The sequence below is a fragment of the Melanerpes formicivorus genome, unplaced genomic scaffold (genome assembly GCF_026170545.1).
Source record: "Melanerpes formicivorus ecotype bairdi unplaced genomic scaffold, bMelFor1.0.p_v2 SCAF_1, whole genome shotgun sequence".
NCBI classification, from domain to species: domain Eukaryota; kingdom Metazoa; phylum Chordata; class Aves; order Piciformes; family Picidae; genus Melanerpes; species Melanerpes formicivorus.
In genome coordinates, this window is record NW_027142353.1 from 35,561,899 (window position 1) to 35,581,718 (window position 19,820).

At 40.5% G+C, this 19,820-nt stretch overlaps 1 protein-coding gene across 6 annotated transcripts in view; it reads right to left on the reverse strand.

Annotated features, from left to right (window-relative positions):
- The window catches only part of TENM4 (teneurin transmembrane protein 4), a 736,598-nt gene that overhangs the window by 246,641 nt on the left and 470,137 nt on the right, over positions 1–19,820 (reverse strand). For 4 of the 6 annotated variants that reach the window (XM_068140091.1, XM_068140118.1, XM_068140100.1 and 1 more), the window contains 3 exons: positions 16,084–16,336; positions 10,899–10,997; positions 8,519–8,754 (listed from right to left, as the gene is read on the reverse strand). In XM_068140091.1, the coding sequence (XP_067996192.1) occupies positions 8,519–8,754; positions 10,899–10,997; positions 16,084–16,336 (588 nt within the window). The remainder of the gene's footprint in view (positions 1–8,518; positions 8,755–10,898; positions 10,998–16,083; positions 16,337–19,820) is intronic. The other 2 variants (XM_068140125.1, XM_068140110.1) reach the window with 1 other exon arrangement.

The window sequence follows — 19,820 nt, forward strand, 5'->3', positions numbered from 1 at the left end:
CTGTAAGCATAGCCATCAGCTCTGCTAACTGCCTTATTTTGTTTCACTTTTCAGAGTCTCTTTGCATAATGAAGTGATTCTACAGTTGTACCAGGCAAGCAAGGTGTGATGCTGCTGCTGTGTTATGTGCTACCATATTTGAAAATAGCTAACATATGCTGTTCTCATCATCTTTCTAGGCAAAAGCTTCTGACTCCAGTAAGGAGGTGATTGGAAGCTAAGGTATGATAAAATCAAATAAAGCAGAAGTTAGGAAATGCTGGTGATGGTGGAAGAGCTTATTACTTTCTCATTTGAACACAGATTCAGCAACTTATATCCGCCTAAATGTTGAGCATCAGATCCTGATATCTCAAAGGGAATTGTGTTAAGTGGTCATTTTGGAGCTTTTAAACTTCAGCACAAACAGCAGTGTTGAAATCTTGTCACAGAGGGAAAGAGCAGATTGGACCTTTTGTTCTTTATTTTACAGGTCATCTAGTAGGTCACCTGGATTGTATACTTAACAACAGCTCTTCACTTAACACTGTAAAGATGTACATCTACCACATAGCTCAACTTTAACTACAGGTGAAAAAAAAATCAGAGAAGGCATCACTGCTGCACATATCCAATAGAAATGAATGACCTGGCTACAAATCAGGCTTTGGAGCCATCTTCTAGTTTATGCTAGAAAATAACAGGGGAGAAACACTAAAACTAGAACTGAGGAGTATTTTTCACGATCAGTGACATCTCTGATCTTACTCTTACAACTAGTTACCCACAAAAATGTATGGCATTTAAAAACACTGAAAGAGAGCCCATTGCAGGAAAGATTTATTTCTGTCTCCACTTAACTGCAATTAAATTATGTTATTTTACACTAATTAATATGAAATAAAAGCACAGACTCAGGGAGAACTGCTTCCAGTAGATACTAAGATCTGTAAAACTGGCTCTTTTTCAGCGCCAGTGTGCAAAGGTCAACCTGAGATGTCAAATGAAGATTATAGCAGCACATCTGGGCTGCTGTCATAAAGGCAAGGCCAGCACTTCTGGTGTCAGCGTGCTTGTTATTTTCTTTTCTGGGGGCTTATAGCAACTATAAAAACTCACTAAAAGCAACTGATAAAAGCTGAGAGCCCATATCTTACCATTTAAGGAAACCAGAAGAAATTAAATTTGTCCCTTTTGTGTTAAAGATCCTTAAATTTAAGAACAGCACAGGCATCTAAAGGGCTAACTGTGATGCTATGTGACTGATGTGTGGTTTCGTGGTGCACCGATGTAAACCTCAAGATCAGATGGAGCCCTCTGGGTATACGGTCTCAACCTGCTTTCCACCAGTTAAAGAATCAGTCATATTGGAGGTCTGCTTCTAAAGGGAAACTATTCTTCCTATAATCACACAATGCTGAAAGAGGATCAGACTTTGACAGAAGGACCTCTTTATTCACTATCAAAATAAAACAATAAGCAGATATAAAAAAGGTAATAAGCAAACCCCCAGAACAATAGGGAAACAGAGAGTAATCTATATAAATCTAAGACAAGGCAGAGGGTTGATAAAGGAAGCTGGGGACACGAAGGAAAAATACATGGCTTGGAAAAACAAAGAACAATAGAACATCTTTTTAAGTGTCTGGAAAGCTAGCAAACTAAGCAGCAGTAGAGCTATTTCCCTGATGGAGATGGGGAAATTGTTAATCATATTACAGTAGAGGCTGAAGTGTGCAGCAAGAATTTTTGTTCTCGTTTTTGAAAATAACTATGATAACGCAATTATTTCACAGGAAATAAGTTGGGTTTGGTTTTTTTTTTTTTCCAGTCCATTAATAACCAAGAATTATATTCAATGACACATATTCAAGGACAAACATTCCTAAATCTGCAGGCTCATTTAACTTGTATCCAGTAAATGAGATAGCAGAAGAATCTGACTCGCTGATTAATACTCAACCAGCTACCAAGAGATTAGAACAGGGTTAATGCTGTAGAAATATTCAAGAAAGGAAAAGAAGAGGAGGCAAGTCACTTAGATTGGGTAGCCTAGCATCTGCTACAGACAAAACAATGGAAAATATAACACAGAATTCAATTGTGATGAAGAATACAGTGAATAACACAGGCCATGCATATTGCTGTTCTGAAAAACAAATCTTAATAAAGAAATAGTTACTCTTTTTTGGTAAGATGGCAGTTTAGGAAGACATTGGATTTAATTTGGTATGATTTTCAATTAAAGAGACAAGCACTTTCCAAACATAAAAAGCATTGTGCACGTGCTCAAAAACTAACTGGAAGACTTTAAAATCATCAGTATTGGTGAACAACCACTAAATGTTAACATTCCTTCTGAAATTCAACAGCTGATAGTTGGCCTGAAACAATCCAAGATTTACATTTATGTTACATAAGTAAATATAAAATCATGGATGACTAAACATCCAGATGACTCAGAGAGCATCCAAGTGACAAATACAATGATGAGGATGGAACAGATAAACAGAAGAGCTGGACAGCTACTAAATTTGAATGATTCACATCAAATGTGCTTCAGGTTCAAACCAAATGTGTTGTCAAAGGCCAGCCCATACACTTAGGCAAGTGTGACTATACACTTACACATGTTGTGCCCATGAAATGGGACACTGGCAACTGAAGAGTGAAAATTACTTCAGGAGTGAATCACAGAATGCCAGGTTGGAAAGGACCACAAGGATCACCTGGTCCAACCATTCTATGTGACAGGGCAGTTTAAATAAGATGGCCCAGCACTCTGTCAAGCTGAGTCTTAAAACTGTTCAATGTATGGGAATCCACTACTTCCCTTGGGAGAACATTCCAATCTCTAACTGTTCTCATGGTGAAAAGTTTTCTTCTGGATTCCAGTTGGAATCTACCCAGCAGTAACTTTTAGCCATTACCCCTTGTATTTTCCATGTGACTCCTATTAAAAAGGGAGTCTCCATCATGCTGGTAGATAACCTTTATGTACTGGTACATGGTAATAAGGTCTCCCCTAAGACTTCACAGAATGTTAAGGGCTGGAAGGGACTGTGAAAGATCATCTAGTCCAACCTCCCTGCCAGAGCAGGATGACCTATACCAGACCACACAGGAATGCATCCAGGCAGATTTTTATTATCTCCGGAGATGGAGACTCCACAGAGATTTGGCAGAGAGCTGTGGGAACCATCTAGTCCAAATTCCCTGCTAAAGGATGGTCACCAAGAGCAGGATCCCATCCATGTAGGTTTTTAAAGTCTCCAGAGGAGACTCCACAATGTCTTTGGGCAGCCTGTTACAGTGCTCCATCACCCTCACAGGAATGAAGTTCTTCCTCACAGTCAGGTGAAACCTTCTGTGTTCTAGTTTGTGCATGTCATCCCTTGTCATGTTGCTGGGCACCACTGAAAAGAGCCCATTCCCATCCTCCTGTCCCCTGCCCTTTAGATATTGATAAGTATTGAAAAGATCCCTTCTCAAGCTGCTGTTCTCCAGGCTAGAGCCCCAGGTCTCTCAGCCTCTCCTCCTAAGAGAGATGCTCCAATCCCTTCAGCATCTCTGTAGCTATTCATTGGATCCTCTCCAGCAGTTCCTTGTCTCTCCTAACTGAAGAGCCCAGAACTGGACACTACTCCAGATGTGGTCTCAATAGACCATGGTAGAGAGGTAAATGAACCAAATGAGACCTAGTCACTTAGTGAGCTGTGTGCAACAATTTTGTGAACATTTGAAAGAACCGAGAAAGGACCTCAAAGCTCCTCTTTAGCTAACAGATTTATTTCATAACATAAAGGCTTCACCAGAACAGATTGTTTAGCTGCCATTCCTCGATTTAGCCAAGATAAGATGGAAGTAGAAAATACTGAAAGATCCATGTGAATCAAAAGAAGAAAAGGCAACAGTGGCAAAATAGAACCTAATCTGGGATCAGAAAAGAAATATGATAGCAGGGAATTAAAGAAACTTCTTGGAAGGGTAATAAACTGGTCTATAATTTAATTTCAGCAAAATCTTAATATCAAGGCATAAATGCAGGATTAATATATACAGATGGAGTTTAATAATTAAGCATTTACAATTTCTCCTATTGATCTCAAGTGGCAAGTAAACATTGTAATGACTGGTATATAATACATTCATAGCTAACTAGGTTAGATAGCTAAGAGTTTTGGAGAGCTGCTTTAAATGGGGTTTATTAAATAGCATCAAAGAATGCTGGACAAACTGAGCTTAAGCTAGCTTTCAGGGTGATTTTTAGACAATAAAAAGGCACTTTATGAACACATCATCCTCCAAACACAATTTTACTGTCAAAGCATTTTGCCTGTAGCAAGCAACACCGTTCTTTAAGTGAAGCTGCATCTGTACAGAGTTCAAAGGAATGAAGAGCTGAAAAGTAGACAGAGCTCTGACTCCAACCAAATGAGTGACTGTTTTGGCTTCATAATATATTTTCCAGTCCTAACCTTAATCTAAATCAAATGCCCATCTCTCTGGCTGTTCATGCAATGCAACCGCAGCACATGCTTAAGTATAGGAAAATTGCAAGTGCCTAACTATATCAAATTGTACCTCCATCTAGTCTGGAATCTACATCAGGCAGAGGATAATACCTTCTGTTTCAGAAGAAAGAAACTATTCTCCATCACTAATTCAGTTAGAAACTGTTCCACAGATCCAGCCAAACAGCTGCTGGGTATGGAGATCTGGACAATCAAATAAGTCCTGTCCATTTCTAAACTCAGAATCCTTCTTCCCAGGCAGCACAGCAATGTCCTAGATCCTTCACCATGCTATGCTAGTAGGTCTGACACCTAACAGGTAAAGAAACTCTGTTGGCAACATATTTGGATAGCAGCATACCTCATAGCATTATCTCTGCTGTAACAATCTCACTGTAAATTCACTCTCCAAGGCAGAGCTCCCATGGAACACCGACCCTATCACATCCCAGCAAAAGCCACGAAAGTTTTCCTTGTTTAGCTGTCAGCCAAATGGTCAGTCCTAAAATGGGGAAATTGAACTTTCAAGCAATGTCTCTTCACCACCTTCTCAAACAGCGAATTTGCAGGTCAGTTACAAGCTGCTTAAAGAGGCAGGGGTTCCATCCACGCCGTCCCTGCCCTTTTAATGTTCCAGCCCTGATCTGCCACTGCTTTTCTCTTTGGCACTCTCACCCCATGAGACAAACTTCTGCTGAGCTCACAAGATTTACATAATCTGTGTGTGTGCAAAACTTTGATGTGCATTGTCATCACTGCCTTAGTGCCTATATCTGAATATTCGGAAAGGTGGCAACAAGTCAATCAAAAGCTGGTAAATTCAAATGAAAACCAGCTCCTGGTGTTTAATACAGCCTGTTGTATTTTGTTTGTCATTATCTCTCCAGACCAGTGACTCGACTCTGTAAAACCTTCAGCCTGATCACAGTGTTGACGCATGATGCCAGCCATTCAGTTTCCATGGACTTCTATTTATGTCTCCTCTCCTCTTTGAAAAAGCCCAGCACGATAAATGACCATCAGACTATTACATACCATACATTCACAAAATAATGGAAATGCTGCCTTTTAGCCTTAAACAAATGATTCAGCAAATGCTTCACCCCCATGAGGGTGGTGAGACACTGGCACAGGTTGCCCAGGGAGGTGGTGGAAGCCTCATCCCTGGAAGCTTTTAAGACCAGGTTGGATGGGACTCTGAGCAACCTGATCTAGTGTGAGGTGTTCCTGCCCATGTCAGGGCGGTTGGAACCAGATGATTCTTGAGGTCCCTTCCAACCCTAACAATTCTATGATTCTGTGATTTTGAAAAAAGAACTGTTTCAGCAAAGAACTTCAGAAATGACCCAATGCCTTCTTGTTTCCTCTCTGCCTGCCTCACATGGTTGCCCATCACAGCTGTGTCTGAGCATTTGTCACAGAAAAAGTTTTGCCAACAGCAGAGTTGCTCACGGATATCCTGATGTCTATAGGTCCAGACATTTGTACAGGCAGGTAAGGCTTGCAGTGAGTGGGTTTTAATATCTAAACTGACATCTGTGACATGTCTGGCGCTATGAAGAGCATCCTGAAGCCCTGGACATTTCGCTGAAGCATTTCCATTAACCAATCAGCATATAAAAAAACAGAGTAGATGCCAATCCACTGCCATGGGACCCAGTCCAAAGCCTATGCACTTGAATGGGAGTCTTTCCAATGAGCTCAGGTTTGCTTTGGAGGATGAAAATGGTCATTAAAAAGATGATTTCTATGGTTGTTTTAACTAATAAGACCAGAAGGAAAGTAGCCAAGTTTCCAACACTTGTGAATGGTTATACAGATCAGACCTTCTTTACTCATGATTAAATTATTTACCAGTCAAATGGTCCCCATGGCATCAAAAAGAGCAAAATATTGTTTAAATGAGGAAAGGTATCTGTAAGAAAATGCAACTATGCAAACAGAGAGGTAAAAAACCAACAACAACAAAACTGGAGGAAAACCTGCAAACAGAGCAGGTTAAAGCCTGAACAAGTTCTTGATAAGAACTGTCTAGCTTTTATCAGAATGAAAAACATCTCAGCTTAACTTAGTGAAAGTACAAACATTTTGACTCCCTGATTAATTTTTTTTCTTTTGGGTTAGGTGATACAATTCTCATCTGCAACTTGACAGGATGTAGAAAATAATTACAAATGAAAAGGTTATTCATAATGTTTAAATGAGTTAATTAGTAAACCCCACCAGAGTCACTCATTACAGTAATTAATAATTGATTATACTTGAAATTAAACACAATTTTTCATCAAAATCTAATTAAATATCTGCCTTTTTGCTTGTTGATTAGAACACTGGGTCTGGTAGAGACAATCTTTGCTAAATATGTTTATGCTGAACTGAACCATCGAATTTGATTTCTAATAATTGATAGTTCCTTTAGAAATTAGTAATTATGACCCTTAATTACAGCAGTTCAACCTGATCAGCATTGCTGGCACTTTGCCAGCCATCCATGGAGCCTGGCAAGTGCCACAGAATTCATTTGATTGGAGAAACAAGGATGGGACCCAGTGGACCTCCCTTTTAATCAGATTGACTGTGCTCTTAAATAGGAACCTGCTCTTTTTGGAGCTCTGAGAAGGTTTTTGAGTTGGAGAACACAAAGTGGCAAACCAAACTGTTCTCAATCTATCAAACAGCACACACCTCCTCCACCAGGATTAACAGGCACTGCTATTCTGAGTTATAATGATACTCCTCTGACATGCTGAGATAATATCCAAAGGAACCATGTTCAGAGCATAAGGAGAATACCAGACAAATGAGAAAGGCGAGTCCAAATGTACACAGCAAATGATGAAAATTGATTGCATATTTCATCAAACTGCTGCTGATTTAATGTTGGTTAATTAATCACTCCTGCTCCTCTTACAGGAGACATAAAAAGTGACCAGAGTATGATGCAAGGCAGAAGTGGAAAAGTATCAGTCATTAAAGAAGTGTACATAAAAAGAACACAGTAAAAGCAATCCTTTGTGGTAGTGGTGATTATACTCATGTGAAATGAAAGTAAAAATCTTTCGATCCAGGCTAAGATTTGTAATTCTAACCACAACCTTTTATAGATCATTAGTGTACAGGAACTCACAGGGAAATCAAAAAGGCTCATTTGTGCCATGAGAAATGGGCTCTGTTACCCATGATAACACCTGTAAGTTTGCGCCACGGAGAGTTTAAAACAGAAGTCTAAGAATGGACTTTTGTAAGACATTTATAACAAAAGATCCAATCTAACTGAAGAAAAAGTAATGGTAACTGTCCAACTTTACAGGCTGAAAAACAGAATTTTCAATTTTAACAGTTCAATTAATTTTGCAGCAAACACTGGGAATATTTTTCTTTTTTTAAATGAATGCTGACAACACTTCTAAACCAAAGAGATTCAGATCAGGAGCAGCTCATGAAAAACCCACTGCTTCTCCACCCAAGGAACAACTTTCCCTGACTCTCCCTACTCAAGAAAGGCTCTGTTATGTCACAATCTAATCTCAGTCTTTCTCCACCCTCCTGGTTACTCTGTGGCATTCAGAATCGATGGTTAAATGGCTAAATTGTGCCACCAAAAGATACAATAAAGCCACATTTTTGTGTATCAGGATCTTGGTTCTGATCCTGTCCCATCAAAGTCAAGAGCAGAGAATCCCACAGACCAGGATGTGACTGGGACTGGACATGGACCTCATTGCCTGTTTTAAGGGGCTCCTTTGGTAAAATTTGGTGGGTTTATGTCACTCCAGGTATGCTTTGCAGGGTGTAAACAGTCTGTGCCATTGAAGGCACGACTCATGCTTTACTAAGCTCTTCTGGCTCTATGACGTGTTAGGCTCCCTGCCATAGCACTGCAACCACAGTTAAATCATCAGAAGTCTTATTTCCCCATCATGTTGTACTGCAGTCTTGACCCTCTGCTTCTCAAATGTTAGCTTTGAGGGTGGGTTTTTCAAAGAAATTCAAGAAAAGCAGAAAATAAACAGAAATACGCTTACCTATGAAATACGCCAGCAGGATCACCAGCGTGACTGAGATGACAATAGCACTCAGAGCAGCACATTTCCAGTTACAGTACTTATAGGGCTTCTTCAGATTAAAGGCAGGCCTAGAGAAGGTACTTCTGGGAAGGGGCCTAGGGGGAGGTGAGTACACAGTGCTGGACGTCAAGGGATATCCCGGCGAAGTTGTACAAAAAAGGGGAGAACTGCCTCCAGGTTTGAAGAGGAAGTGCCTGAGGAAGAAAGACCAACAACAAGTGACTTCTCACACAAGCCAAAGGAGATGTGGGGTAGGAGGATGACGACTGCTACCAGGACGAAGAAAGCAGCTCCTCTCAACACTGGCTATGGACATGGATGGCATGCACAAAAGAGAAGAATAAAAATCAAAGGCAAATCACAGAGTAAAGAAAAACAAAACAATAAAATCACAGTGCCAACAACGCCACAGAGAACTCTTCAAGGGCAGGAGTCCTCTCTGTGGAAGAGGTGGCGTTAGAGTGAGATGAATACCCCAAGCACAGCTACAACAGACTGGTGGCAGGGGCAGCACCAGGGGCCTGCTCACGTTCCCACAGAAACGCCCTATGGAGACTGAAGAGGAGCATAGGTTGGATTAAAGAGAGGAAGGTGTTTACCAATTCATTGATCACTGCATGAGAGCGTTTTTTTATATGGCATTGGTGAATGGAGATGGGGAGACCTGAAGCCATTCCATAGCACCCAAATTGTCACAGAGGGGAATATTCACACTGACCCCGCATGGCAAGTTCAAATGTTGGACAATGGCATGGCTAAAAGCATCAAAGGCCAGAATTCCAAGTGCTGTGTATTGCCAAGGGGAAGAGGCATCTGCTTCCAGAAAGCTGTCCAGAACACCTTAGTTTGATGCCTGCTTTTGAAAAGTGTGAATTACTGTCAAAGGCAACAGCATTTCCTGTCCAGTGACACATTGGGAGGCACAGTCTTTAGCCCACTACTACAAATGCAGCCTGAAAGCCAGCCTCTGAGGACCCTGTGTGAGACTCATGAAAGTCAGCACAAAAAGAACCCACTACAGTTCATGAGTTGCTGAAGAGAAATGTCTGAATGGGAGTTCTTTCCATGGGAATTCTAAATGAAAATCCTAATTTGGAGGGACATTGTGAAGTACAAGGCATTCAAATTCTGGGAATGAATCTTGGGAAACAGATCGGACTCTTCTATCACCATGCTGATGTAAAGCAAAAATGCAGCTTGTCAGAACAGAGAAAGCCCCAGTGCAGCACCTTCTGCCGTGGCTTATGGGGCTAGATTTGCAGCCAGCTTAAACACAATCAGCATGGATCCATGGTAGTCAGGCAAACCAGTGGATTGTACCAGATGGAGACATGACTCCATTTTCCTCTACAAGTCACTTACGCAGTCACAGGGAGAAATGTCACATGCAGAAATACTGCCATGCAGAAAAGCCACTGATTTGTGAAGTATAAAGTAACACATAATTCTCCAAAATAGGTGTTTGCAGCATTACAGCCTTGGTTTTATTGGTGCTCTAAGTATGAGTGATGAACATTAGAGGAAGAGACATTATTTCCACTAATGCTCTACATCAAAACATTCATTTTTGCAAACAATCAGATACCATCCTGTGTTTTGGAAAGTATTTAGACACAGGTGTATCAGATCTGTGCAAAAAAGTACCTGCAGTTCAAGTAGAACCACAGAATCATACAATTGTTTTGGTTAGAAAAACTTCTTAGATCATCAAGTCCAATATCCAAAGTGTGTCAGGTGCTCTAATCACATCTTCATTTAATGATGGCTACCAAATTAGAAACTGCCAACACAAGGTCAACAGCTTTTACACTAAATGCCAAGTCAAAAGCTGCTTATAACTTTAAAAGTTACATGATCAAAAGCTAGGCAGAGATACCAGAATGAGTAGTTAAGTCAAAATCAAAGGCTTGCCTTACAAACACCACCAGGAGACACTTGTAAGATAATGTAGAAAATACCAGTTTAACAATGAAGTATCAGGCTGCCAGCACAATAATGGTTTAAGATTTTCCAAGGAAATTAAATTAATCTTAGTTTATATGAGACTCAAAATTGCTGTAGGTACTTCTAATGAAATTTCTTTCAAAGCAACAAGGGAAAAAAAGAAGAAAAAAAAGGCAAATGGCATGCTGTGGCTCACTAGCATATTAATGAATCCGCCATTAATATGTACAGGACACAGTGCTCCAACCTTCAGAACTTCATTCTTTTAAAGCCATCTTGGAAGAGGCCAGCAATGGTGATGCCCTTAAACATCATTGGAACGACCAAATGCTTTCATGCAAGGATCACATAATGACTGTACAGTAAAGAGGAAGACCACGGAAGTGTCACATACCCATCATTGTAAGCACCGTCATGTCGGGAGGAGGTGAGAATGTCCATCTCAATGAGGTTGTCCTGCAATGTCTCTAGGAATGTCTGCTTTGCTATGTTTCTACATACATATGGAAACATGAATGAAGCCAGTGAGTCATGCATATATGAAGTGTGATCTTATAAATCACAATGGTTATAGTGCAGTTGTGCGTGGAATTAGAATGATGGACCATATATTTATATGTATAAGATGCTACACATATACATATATAGCTTTCAAGAATGTTCAATTCTCTCCCTATACCCCTGGTATATATGCATATACAAACATACAAGCACACACGCCCATGTGCATGTATAAACAAGAGCTGATGTCTTTCTTCATTTCACATTACTTATTGCCAGTGACACAGGAAACCTTCAGAACTGCTGCATTCAAAAAGCTGGATTTTGATCCAGTACAGCTGTACCCTTGTTATACTCCTGCATTGGCGCTATTGTTACCCTGAAAAGGCACAGCACATTATCTAAAGCCACTTCAGCCAATACCTTTGTAGAATACCTATGCCTCACACCCTCATGGATTTCCAGCAATAATCTGCCACTCCTTTGCTTGAATTTCTGGTTTGCATTTGAGAGCTTTTTAGTCACCAGTTTGATGAATTTGTTTTCCTGTGTGGAGCAGTAACTTGCTAGTTAGAAGTTTCAGAATACAAGTTTTGTTTAATATCTGTGATATTCAGATAGAAGCTGGAAAAAAGGTTTTGCTGTAATCCAGATTCCAATACCAGAGCATGGGCTGTAGTCTGGATAATACAGGCAATAGGCCTGCATGTTAAAAAGCCTGGTTTTGACCCGGAATACAACAGTAGCCTTTTTCAGTATCTGGTCTCCCCAGCATGTACTTTGATGAGTCACTTTTTGGCCTATATATGCTAGACTGTTTTGTAGTTTTGAGGAGAATAGCAGGAACACAAAGAATTAAGTCAGAAGCACAGCTGGGAACAGACTGTGCCTTTCTCACCTTCAGGCTTGTTCCTCAAGACCTGGCAAAAGAATATTCCTCACATGTTCTTTTAAAACAAAAAAACAGTCCTGATTTTGCCCATGTCTGTTTTCATCATCAAAACTGAATTTAAGTCTGACTGTGAATAAATTCCCTGGCCAGAACTAGCAAAAGGAACATAACAGAATTGTGACACTTTATCACTTATGAAGGATTTAAGCATTTACAGGACTTAAGTGACACAATGTGAATTCAAATGAGAACTCCCCTGCCAAAGAAACTGGGTGCAGGTAACATGGTAGAGCAAGAGAAACCAGGCCTGTCACATTATACAAGCTGTGATACTGTCTTTTCTAAAACCTTATCAACCTTCATTTTCATTTCTATTTCTTCCTCTTCCTGCTGCTAATGCCAGAACTTCTTCAGCTCAGCTCAAGGCTTTTGGAGGCCCCTGGGCTGCTTTGACAGAACTCTGAATGAAAGTGACTCCTATTCATAACTTTGGAGTAAAGTGGATTCACATGCATGAGCTGTGTGCCATAGCACTTGAGAGATCCATCTATCACCAAGTGTTTATGGCTTCCTTACATTCCCTGGGAATGCAGGAAAGGTTGGATGTTGAATCCAATGCAGGAAGAAGCAACGTATGTACATGCACTGAGAATTTAATGGGTAAGAGGCAAGGTATCTAGCAACACACCAATCAATAAAAGTTCATCGGTGGTTAAAATCCATGTCAAATTGGTTCCATGAATTTCAGTTGATTATTGTCAATAAAACAGAAGAGGGGAGGGTTATATAATCTTATAATGTATGTATTTGCAACAGAGATGTCGCTGGGTCACTGAGGTGACTACTGAATGACTATCCTTCTCACTGAAGGCTGGACAGAGTCTGCTCCCCTGGAGGTTACCTGTGAATAGCTGTCTAGTTACAAACCATGCTCCCTTCTCATCATGAGTTGCGGTAGAATCTGACCATACATGATTATCACATGAAATTTCCTGAGAATAGAAGTCCCCTGAAAGCTGTTAGTTTGTTAACTATGTGTCCATATACTTGGCATGTATTTGCTCCTGAAAGGTCAAATACACAGGAACAGAAAGGAGGCTACAGAAGGAAGAGTGAGGAATAAATATGGGGGGAACTAACTTACCTGCCAGGAGTGACTGCTGAGCAAACATCTTCTCACCACAACTTTGCTAATATATTGCTTTCAAAGCAACAAAAAAAGGGAGCAGACAGGAAAAGAAAGAGGAAAAAGGAGAAATAGAGAAAAGGGAGTAAAGGGAAACTAAAGAAAAGGAGGGAGACAAGAGGAGGGGCTCTTCTTGCAATATATAATGTTCTCAGATAGAGGGTATGCCTAGTGTATCATCTCTGCCCTTGCTTCAAAGTATGGAAGTTTCAGGGCAGTGGCATCCTAAATTCCCAGCTCTGAATGTTGCCTGGAGTCCAAGGCAGTCAAAATCAAGCCTCTTTAAACTCTGGTGTGCTTACAAATCTATAACTGTGGGCAGGTTTCACAGCCTGTCACAATCCCTGTTTAAAAGACATCACTTTTTCTTCATGTTTCCTCTCTCTGTCGACTAATATGGGATTTAAAAATAACGGATATTCAACAGAAATACAATTCTGGTTTTGACATGAGATTACTATAATCTCCTCTTGCTAGACTTCAAAGGTCTTAATTCTTGGATTAATGTCTCTTGGCAAGGATTTATTTTATTACATATTGGACATTTTATTCTCTTAGGTGGAGGTCTTTTTTTGGTCCTAAAAACCTTTGCAGCTTCACGGATGAGGTAGAGCTGGGCATCCAAGCTGGCCAGACAGTTCTGAAACCTAATCTTACACGTCTGCAGAATTCCCATTGAGGGAAATGGAAGTGTTCTCCATGTTGGGAGAGCAGATTGGTCGAGTGGAGATTTGTCACAGATTTACTGATTAACTATGCTGCACAGCATTCTGTGCATTATGACACCATTATAACACATTTGTTTTTCTTAATGTTGTTTAGAGAAGGCACAAAAGCCTGTCAGCTGTGCTGTGTCAATGTGCTTATTTGCTGTTTGGCATCAAAGTGCAGATTCTTTTCCAAGATGTTCTTTGTCTGAAGAGACACTGGCCAAAATGATGCCATTCCAACCACTGTGTCAAAAGCCACAACATCAGTCTTGAAACAACCCATTTTCTACCTAATTGAGAAAATCATTAAATTATGGATCAATTACAAATGTGACTGATTTGTGATGCAAGTGAAATCATCAAATGATGCTGAAAGAGCTTTTCATGCAGGTAGGCCTCCAACATTCCATCTGGTTAACAGGAAGAATGTAACCAACCCACTTGAAGATAGAACAGCTGGTTTCACGTCTTTTAAAACTGTTATCCACAACGATTTTGTGGAGAAGAAACAACAACAGACTTTAAGGCTGGACTCATTTAGAATTTAACAGGAGTTCTCCAGGGCTAGCCCAATAATTGTTCTATGAACTCCAGAATTTATTAAGATAGCATTGCCTCCCCATCTCCCCCTCTGATTGCCATCACAATTGGACAAACAGGGATATGATGCTTTCATCAAAGAGTTTCTCTCTGTGATATTCCTTCACTGATCCAGCAGCAAGGATGTTCTTTCTCAGCTGTGATGGTGGGTTCTAAAAGACTCCAGTCAGCTGTGAGGATGCCTTGGTTCTATTAAAACAGTATATTGTCTCTTCTCCAAAGAAATTGTCGCATAGTTTAGAAAAAGGCATAGGGCTACCTCCTGAGTTATAGAGGTAGCTGAAAGGCTGCAGGAATGGGGTCTAAGGATTTTTTTAAATGTTTTTTATTTTTATTTTCCCCCAAGAAATAGCACATAGAAGTCAATGCTTGGGTATATATGTTCAAGAATTAGCAACACAGTATAAATACTGAAACTGTTGCCAAATCACACTTGCAGTACTTGCTTATAATTTTGTCATAATCTTTTGGATTCAGCTTCTTATTTGGATCTTTTTAATCAGGTATTTACAACAAAATTAATTATCTTTAAATGCCATCAAATGTGATATTGAGGTCTGATTTGGAAGTTTCGGAGGGCCAGCAGACAGAGCTCATCTTCAAAAAGATCAACAGATGCACTCATTTTTAAGAAACATTTTCTTAGCAGAATCTGGCAAAACTGGGCACATTTTGTTCCAGGACACAGACAGAGCTACCCTGATCTCTATGAGATTCTCAGAGGCAGTGATGCAACAAATTTAGTCCCTGGCTCACTTTTCATTTAGTATATGTTTTTTTGCCGTCTAAAATCTTTTTGTTGGTTTCAGAAGGTAAGACAAATGAAGGAAGAAAGACTTCTCTACAGACTGAAAAAGATATCATGTACAGAGGCTAATGACTCCAGCATCTCCAGTGGTCTCTCAAAAGCAAAGGAAATGGTGAAGCAAAACCTCTGGAGAACATAAACACTGAGTTGTAAGTAGACAGCAAGAATGCACTCACCATCAGAAGGGAGGACTGAGGCTGAGGGAGTATAACTTGTTTTCCCAAAACCTATGCAGAACCTAAGCAGAGCTATGAACTAGAACAGTGGCCCCTGGTCACGCTCTTCACATGTTGCATGGGTGGAAAATAATTTAAAGGCTAAATGCAAACAGCATTAATTGATTGATGCCTGGCTTTCAAGTGTTTCATGCTTGCTGGAGCAATTGTATAGCAGAGTAAAATGCTGCAGCCAACCTCTCCTCATGAGGTGAAACAAGATCAGTCTTTCCTGAACGAGGCACTACAAAAGTATCTGCTTGATGAGGTACAGATAGAAAGCTAAATCTTTTCAAATATTGACTGATTTCAGTATCTTAAATAGGCTATTGATCTATCCTACCACATAGGAAGAAAATACATTAAAGGAAAACAAAAGAAAGAAAACCAAGAATATTTTAATCTATGACCCTGATTCCAATTTTAAATGAGGAAAATAATCTTATAAGCAGCTGTTAAAGGCAATATTTTTAGTTTGTGAACAAAGAGCAATTTCCTCTTCTCCTAGACCAAATAAAAAAGACATGAGGAGTAATAAACACAACAGAAAATACTTCAGCCAAACACCAGCTCAGAAACTGAACGACTAACTCTACAGATATATTTTCTATACCATCCTTAGCACACACAGGCAGAACATTCCAAAGTCCTAAAGAAAATTACTTACCTAGTCTCCAGTGGGATGTTACTGTTAAGTAACCAGTTGTCCTGAGCATGGGCTGGCTCTTGCGTGCTGGCTGGCTGTTCTCCAGAGAGAGAGTGGTCCGTAGGAGCTGGGCTGGGATTACTGCGTGGAGTGAAATTCCCTCTGTTTAGGGAATTGATGGAGGCTGCATGGTGTTGATTTGGGGTGTGAGCATGTGATATTGGAGGTGGTGGAGTTCGAAGTCTCGAATGATTCTGAAGATTTGGAGGATGATCTACAACAAAAGAAAAATTTTGTTTAAGGTTTGAGTTGCTCTGTAGCACACTCATTTCTGGGCAGGCACCCCTAAAAAGTAGGAAGGCTGGGATCCAACATATGCTAAATCAGACTCCAAAGGGTAACACAACCTTGCTCTATATGCTGTAGTAACACATGCATTGATCCCCAAGCTGGACAGAAAAATGTTTCAGTTTCATACACAGAAGTTCTGAAAGCTTAAAGCACTTCAAAAAGGCTGCCCTGACAGCCAAGTTAACGCCAATGAACAACTGCAGGTTGCAAACTGTAATCTATCTGTGACACTGATTCACGATAAAGCATGAAAAATCCAACTGGCCTGGCTAGATAACACTTGAGAGCAATTTCATGATGGATATACCGCTCCCAGTGAAGTTTGTTCAGCCTGCTTTGTCAGAGAACTTCCAATAGTTAAGTCAATGAGAAGACAGAGAATACATTTAATCATAGGCTGAATTTAGGGAAAGCCATAAAAGGTGTCAGGGCTATACAATTTCACAAAATCCAATACTTTGTGTTGTGAGAGATGCACTCACATGGAGTAAAAAATGCATGTGGCATAAAAACTGGGGTGTCAGGAAAATGAAACAACATATGGTGAAAAAAGATCAGTGATAGTGATGCACTTTTATTGAGTCTGAGGGAAGTAGATTGAGGATAGCAAACATTTAGGAAAGAGCAATCTAGTGTTGATTATATTGATAGTTTAGTTTTTACATTAAGTAGCCAGGATATTTAATTCACTAATACCTGAAGGATACTTAAAATTACTGTAGCTGGAGGGGGCCTACAAGAAAGCTCAGGAGGGACTGTTTACAAGAGCATGTAGCAATAGGACAGGGGGAATGGTTTTAAACTAGAGGAAGGTAGATTTAGACTGCACATTAGGAAGAAGTTTTTTACTCTGAGGGTGGTGAAACAACAGAATAGGCTGCCCAGGGAGGTGCTGGAAGCCCCATCTCTGAAGACATTCAAGGGGCTCTGAGCAACCTGATCTAGTTGGAAGTGCCCTGGCTTGCTGCAGGATGGTTGGACTAGATGACCTTCACAGGTTCCTTCCAAGGAAGTGAAGAAAAAATAAAATATTTGATGGAGCTGGAGAAAGAGCCACAGCTCAGCATACTGAACATGAGACACAGGAAGCATTCCCCTCTGATTTTACCAGGTTTATGCTTGTAAGCCATTAAGGTACAACATTTATCTGCTGACTTATTTGAAAAAAAAAGGCATGTATGATATCAATCTAATACTTAGCAGAGACAGTCCTGTACCATGAAAAGCTAACACTCATGTTCTTTAATTAGACAGCTCAGAACTGAATGAACTTTTCACAGTTCTAAATTACAATATAGATGGTGATATAAAAATTTACCTTGATATTTAATGACATTTTTGAAATCTGGATTAAGACTTGGATTCAGGAGACCAACAGAGAAAGCATTTATAGTGCCTCTGCAATCTTTTGGATATTTAGACATAAGATAAAATACAAAGATGTGCAAGATACATCCTATCCTTTCTCTCCTCATAATGTATTTACACACACTACCTTACCATTTACTGTAGTGGATTATACCAAAACCTTAGGGTGGTTAAAGGGGTCTAGCAAAAAAAAAACAGGTGTTAATTATGAAGGTGTCAATGTTCCACCTAGAATAGAATAGAATAGAATAGAATAGAACAGAATAGAATAGAATAAACCAGGTTGGAAGAGACCTTCAAGATCATCGTGTCCAACCTATCATCCAACACCACCTAATCAACTAAACCATGCAACCAAGCACCCTGTCAAGTCTCCTCCTGAACACCTCCAATGATGGCCCCCTCCCTGGGCAGCCCATTCCAATGGGCAATCACTCTCTCTGTGTAAAACTTCCTCCTGACCTCCAGCCTGAACCTCCCCTGACGCAGCCTGAGACTGTGTCCTCTTGTTCTGGTGCTGGTTGCCTGGGAGAAGAGACCAACCTCTGCCTGTCTACAACCCCCCTTCAGGTAGTTGTAGACAGCATTTGTTAGGTTAGACAGGGGGTATATATTCCATTGGGAGAACTGATTACCTTTATCATCCCAACCCCTTTTACCCTATACTCTGAGAAAGGTCAGAGGAACATCTTCAAAGCGATGTTTTCTCTCTTTTGTATCAGTACAAAGGGGGGGAAAAAAGATTAAAAATAAAGGTCCTTACTGGCCGTTTGTATCTGGTAGGTGAGTCTGCCTATTTCCCTGTGGTGAGACCTCACCTGCAGTACTGTGTCCAGGTCTGGAGTCCTCAGAACAAGAAGGTCATGGACCTGTTTGAGTGGGTCCAGAGAAGGGCCACAAAATTGATGAAAGTGCTAGAGTCCCTCTTCTGTGAGGCCAGGCTGGAGAACTGGGGTTGTTCAGCCTGGAGAAGACAAGGCTCTGGCAAGACCTTTAGGGACATGGTTTAGTGATGACCTTGCAGTGCTGAGCTGAAGGTTGGATCAACAATATTCTGTGATTCTCTGCTATTCTGGGACCTTATTGTGGCCTTTCATATTTAAAGGGGGGCTATAAGAAAGATGGAGACAGACCTTTAAGCAGGGCCTATTCTGACACACAGGGGGCGATGGTTTTAAACTAAAAAAAGGGAAATTCAACTAGACAGATGGGAGAAATTTTTTACAGTCAGGGTGGTGAGACACTCCACAGGTTACCCAGAGCGGTGGTAGATGCCCCACCCCTGGAAACATTTCAGGTCAGGTTGCATGGGGCTCTGGGCAACCTGATCTACTTGAAGATGTCCCCACTCACTGAAGGGGGTTGAACTAGATGACCTTTAAAGGTCCTTTCCAACTCAAACTGTTCTATGATTCTATGATTATTCCCAGGAATCAAATGGAGTGTTCAGGAGTCTGTCTTAGCTTACTCATCCAAAATTAATAACACTATAGGGACTCTGATCTAACACTAGTTAGCTTTCTATACATCAGTCAGCAAACTAAAGGGAAGGACAGAGAGAAGACCATGGACTGCATGGATGAAGAATGTTAGAACTAAATCATCTGTGGCCTGATGTTTGCAGCACCAGGTGAATTAAGGCATCCAATCATCCTTGAACTGGATATTATTGGGGACTGCCAGTGAAATGAAGCCTTGACCGCAGAGGCAATATAAACAAGAGTGGAAGAAACCTACTGCTAGCTTAGGTGAGTTGGTGACTCTTTTTCACTCTCAACAGACAGCAGCCATGACTCCTTGGCTTAGTCTCGATTGCTGAGAGGCAAAAGGAAGTCACAGAAGGCACCAAAATCTGCAGTCTCAGGACAAGACCAATGCAGCAATTCCAGGATGAGGGAGATGAACATAAATAGAGAATTTCCAGGTTTTAGGGCTTTCAATCTATTACAAGAATTTCATTTTTTCCCAGAGAAAATGACTTGTGCAATAAGGGCATCCTACCAAAGGTTTTCCAGCACCAATTATTTCAGTTTTATTAC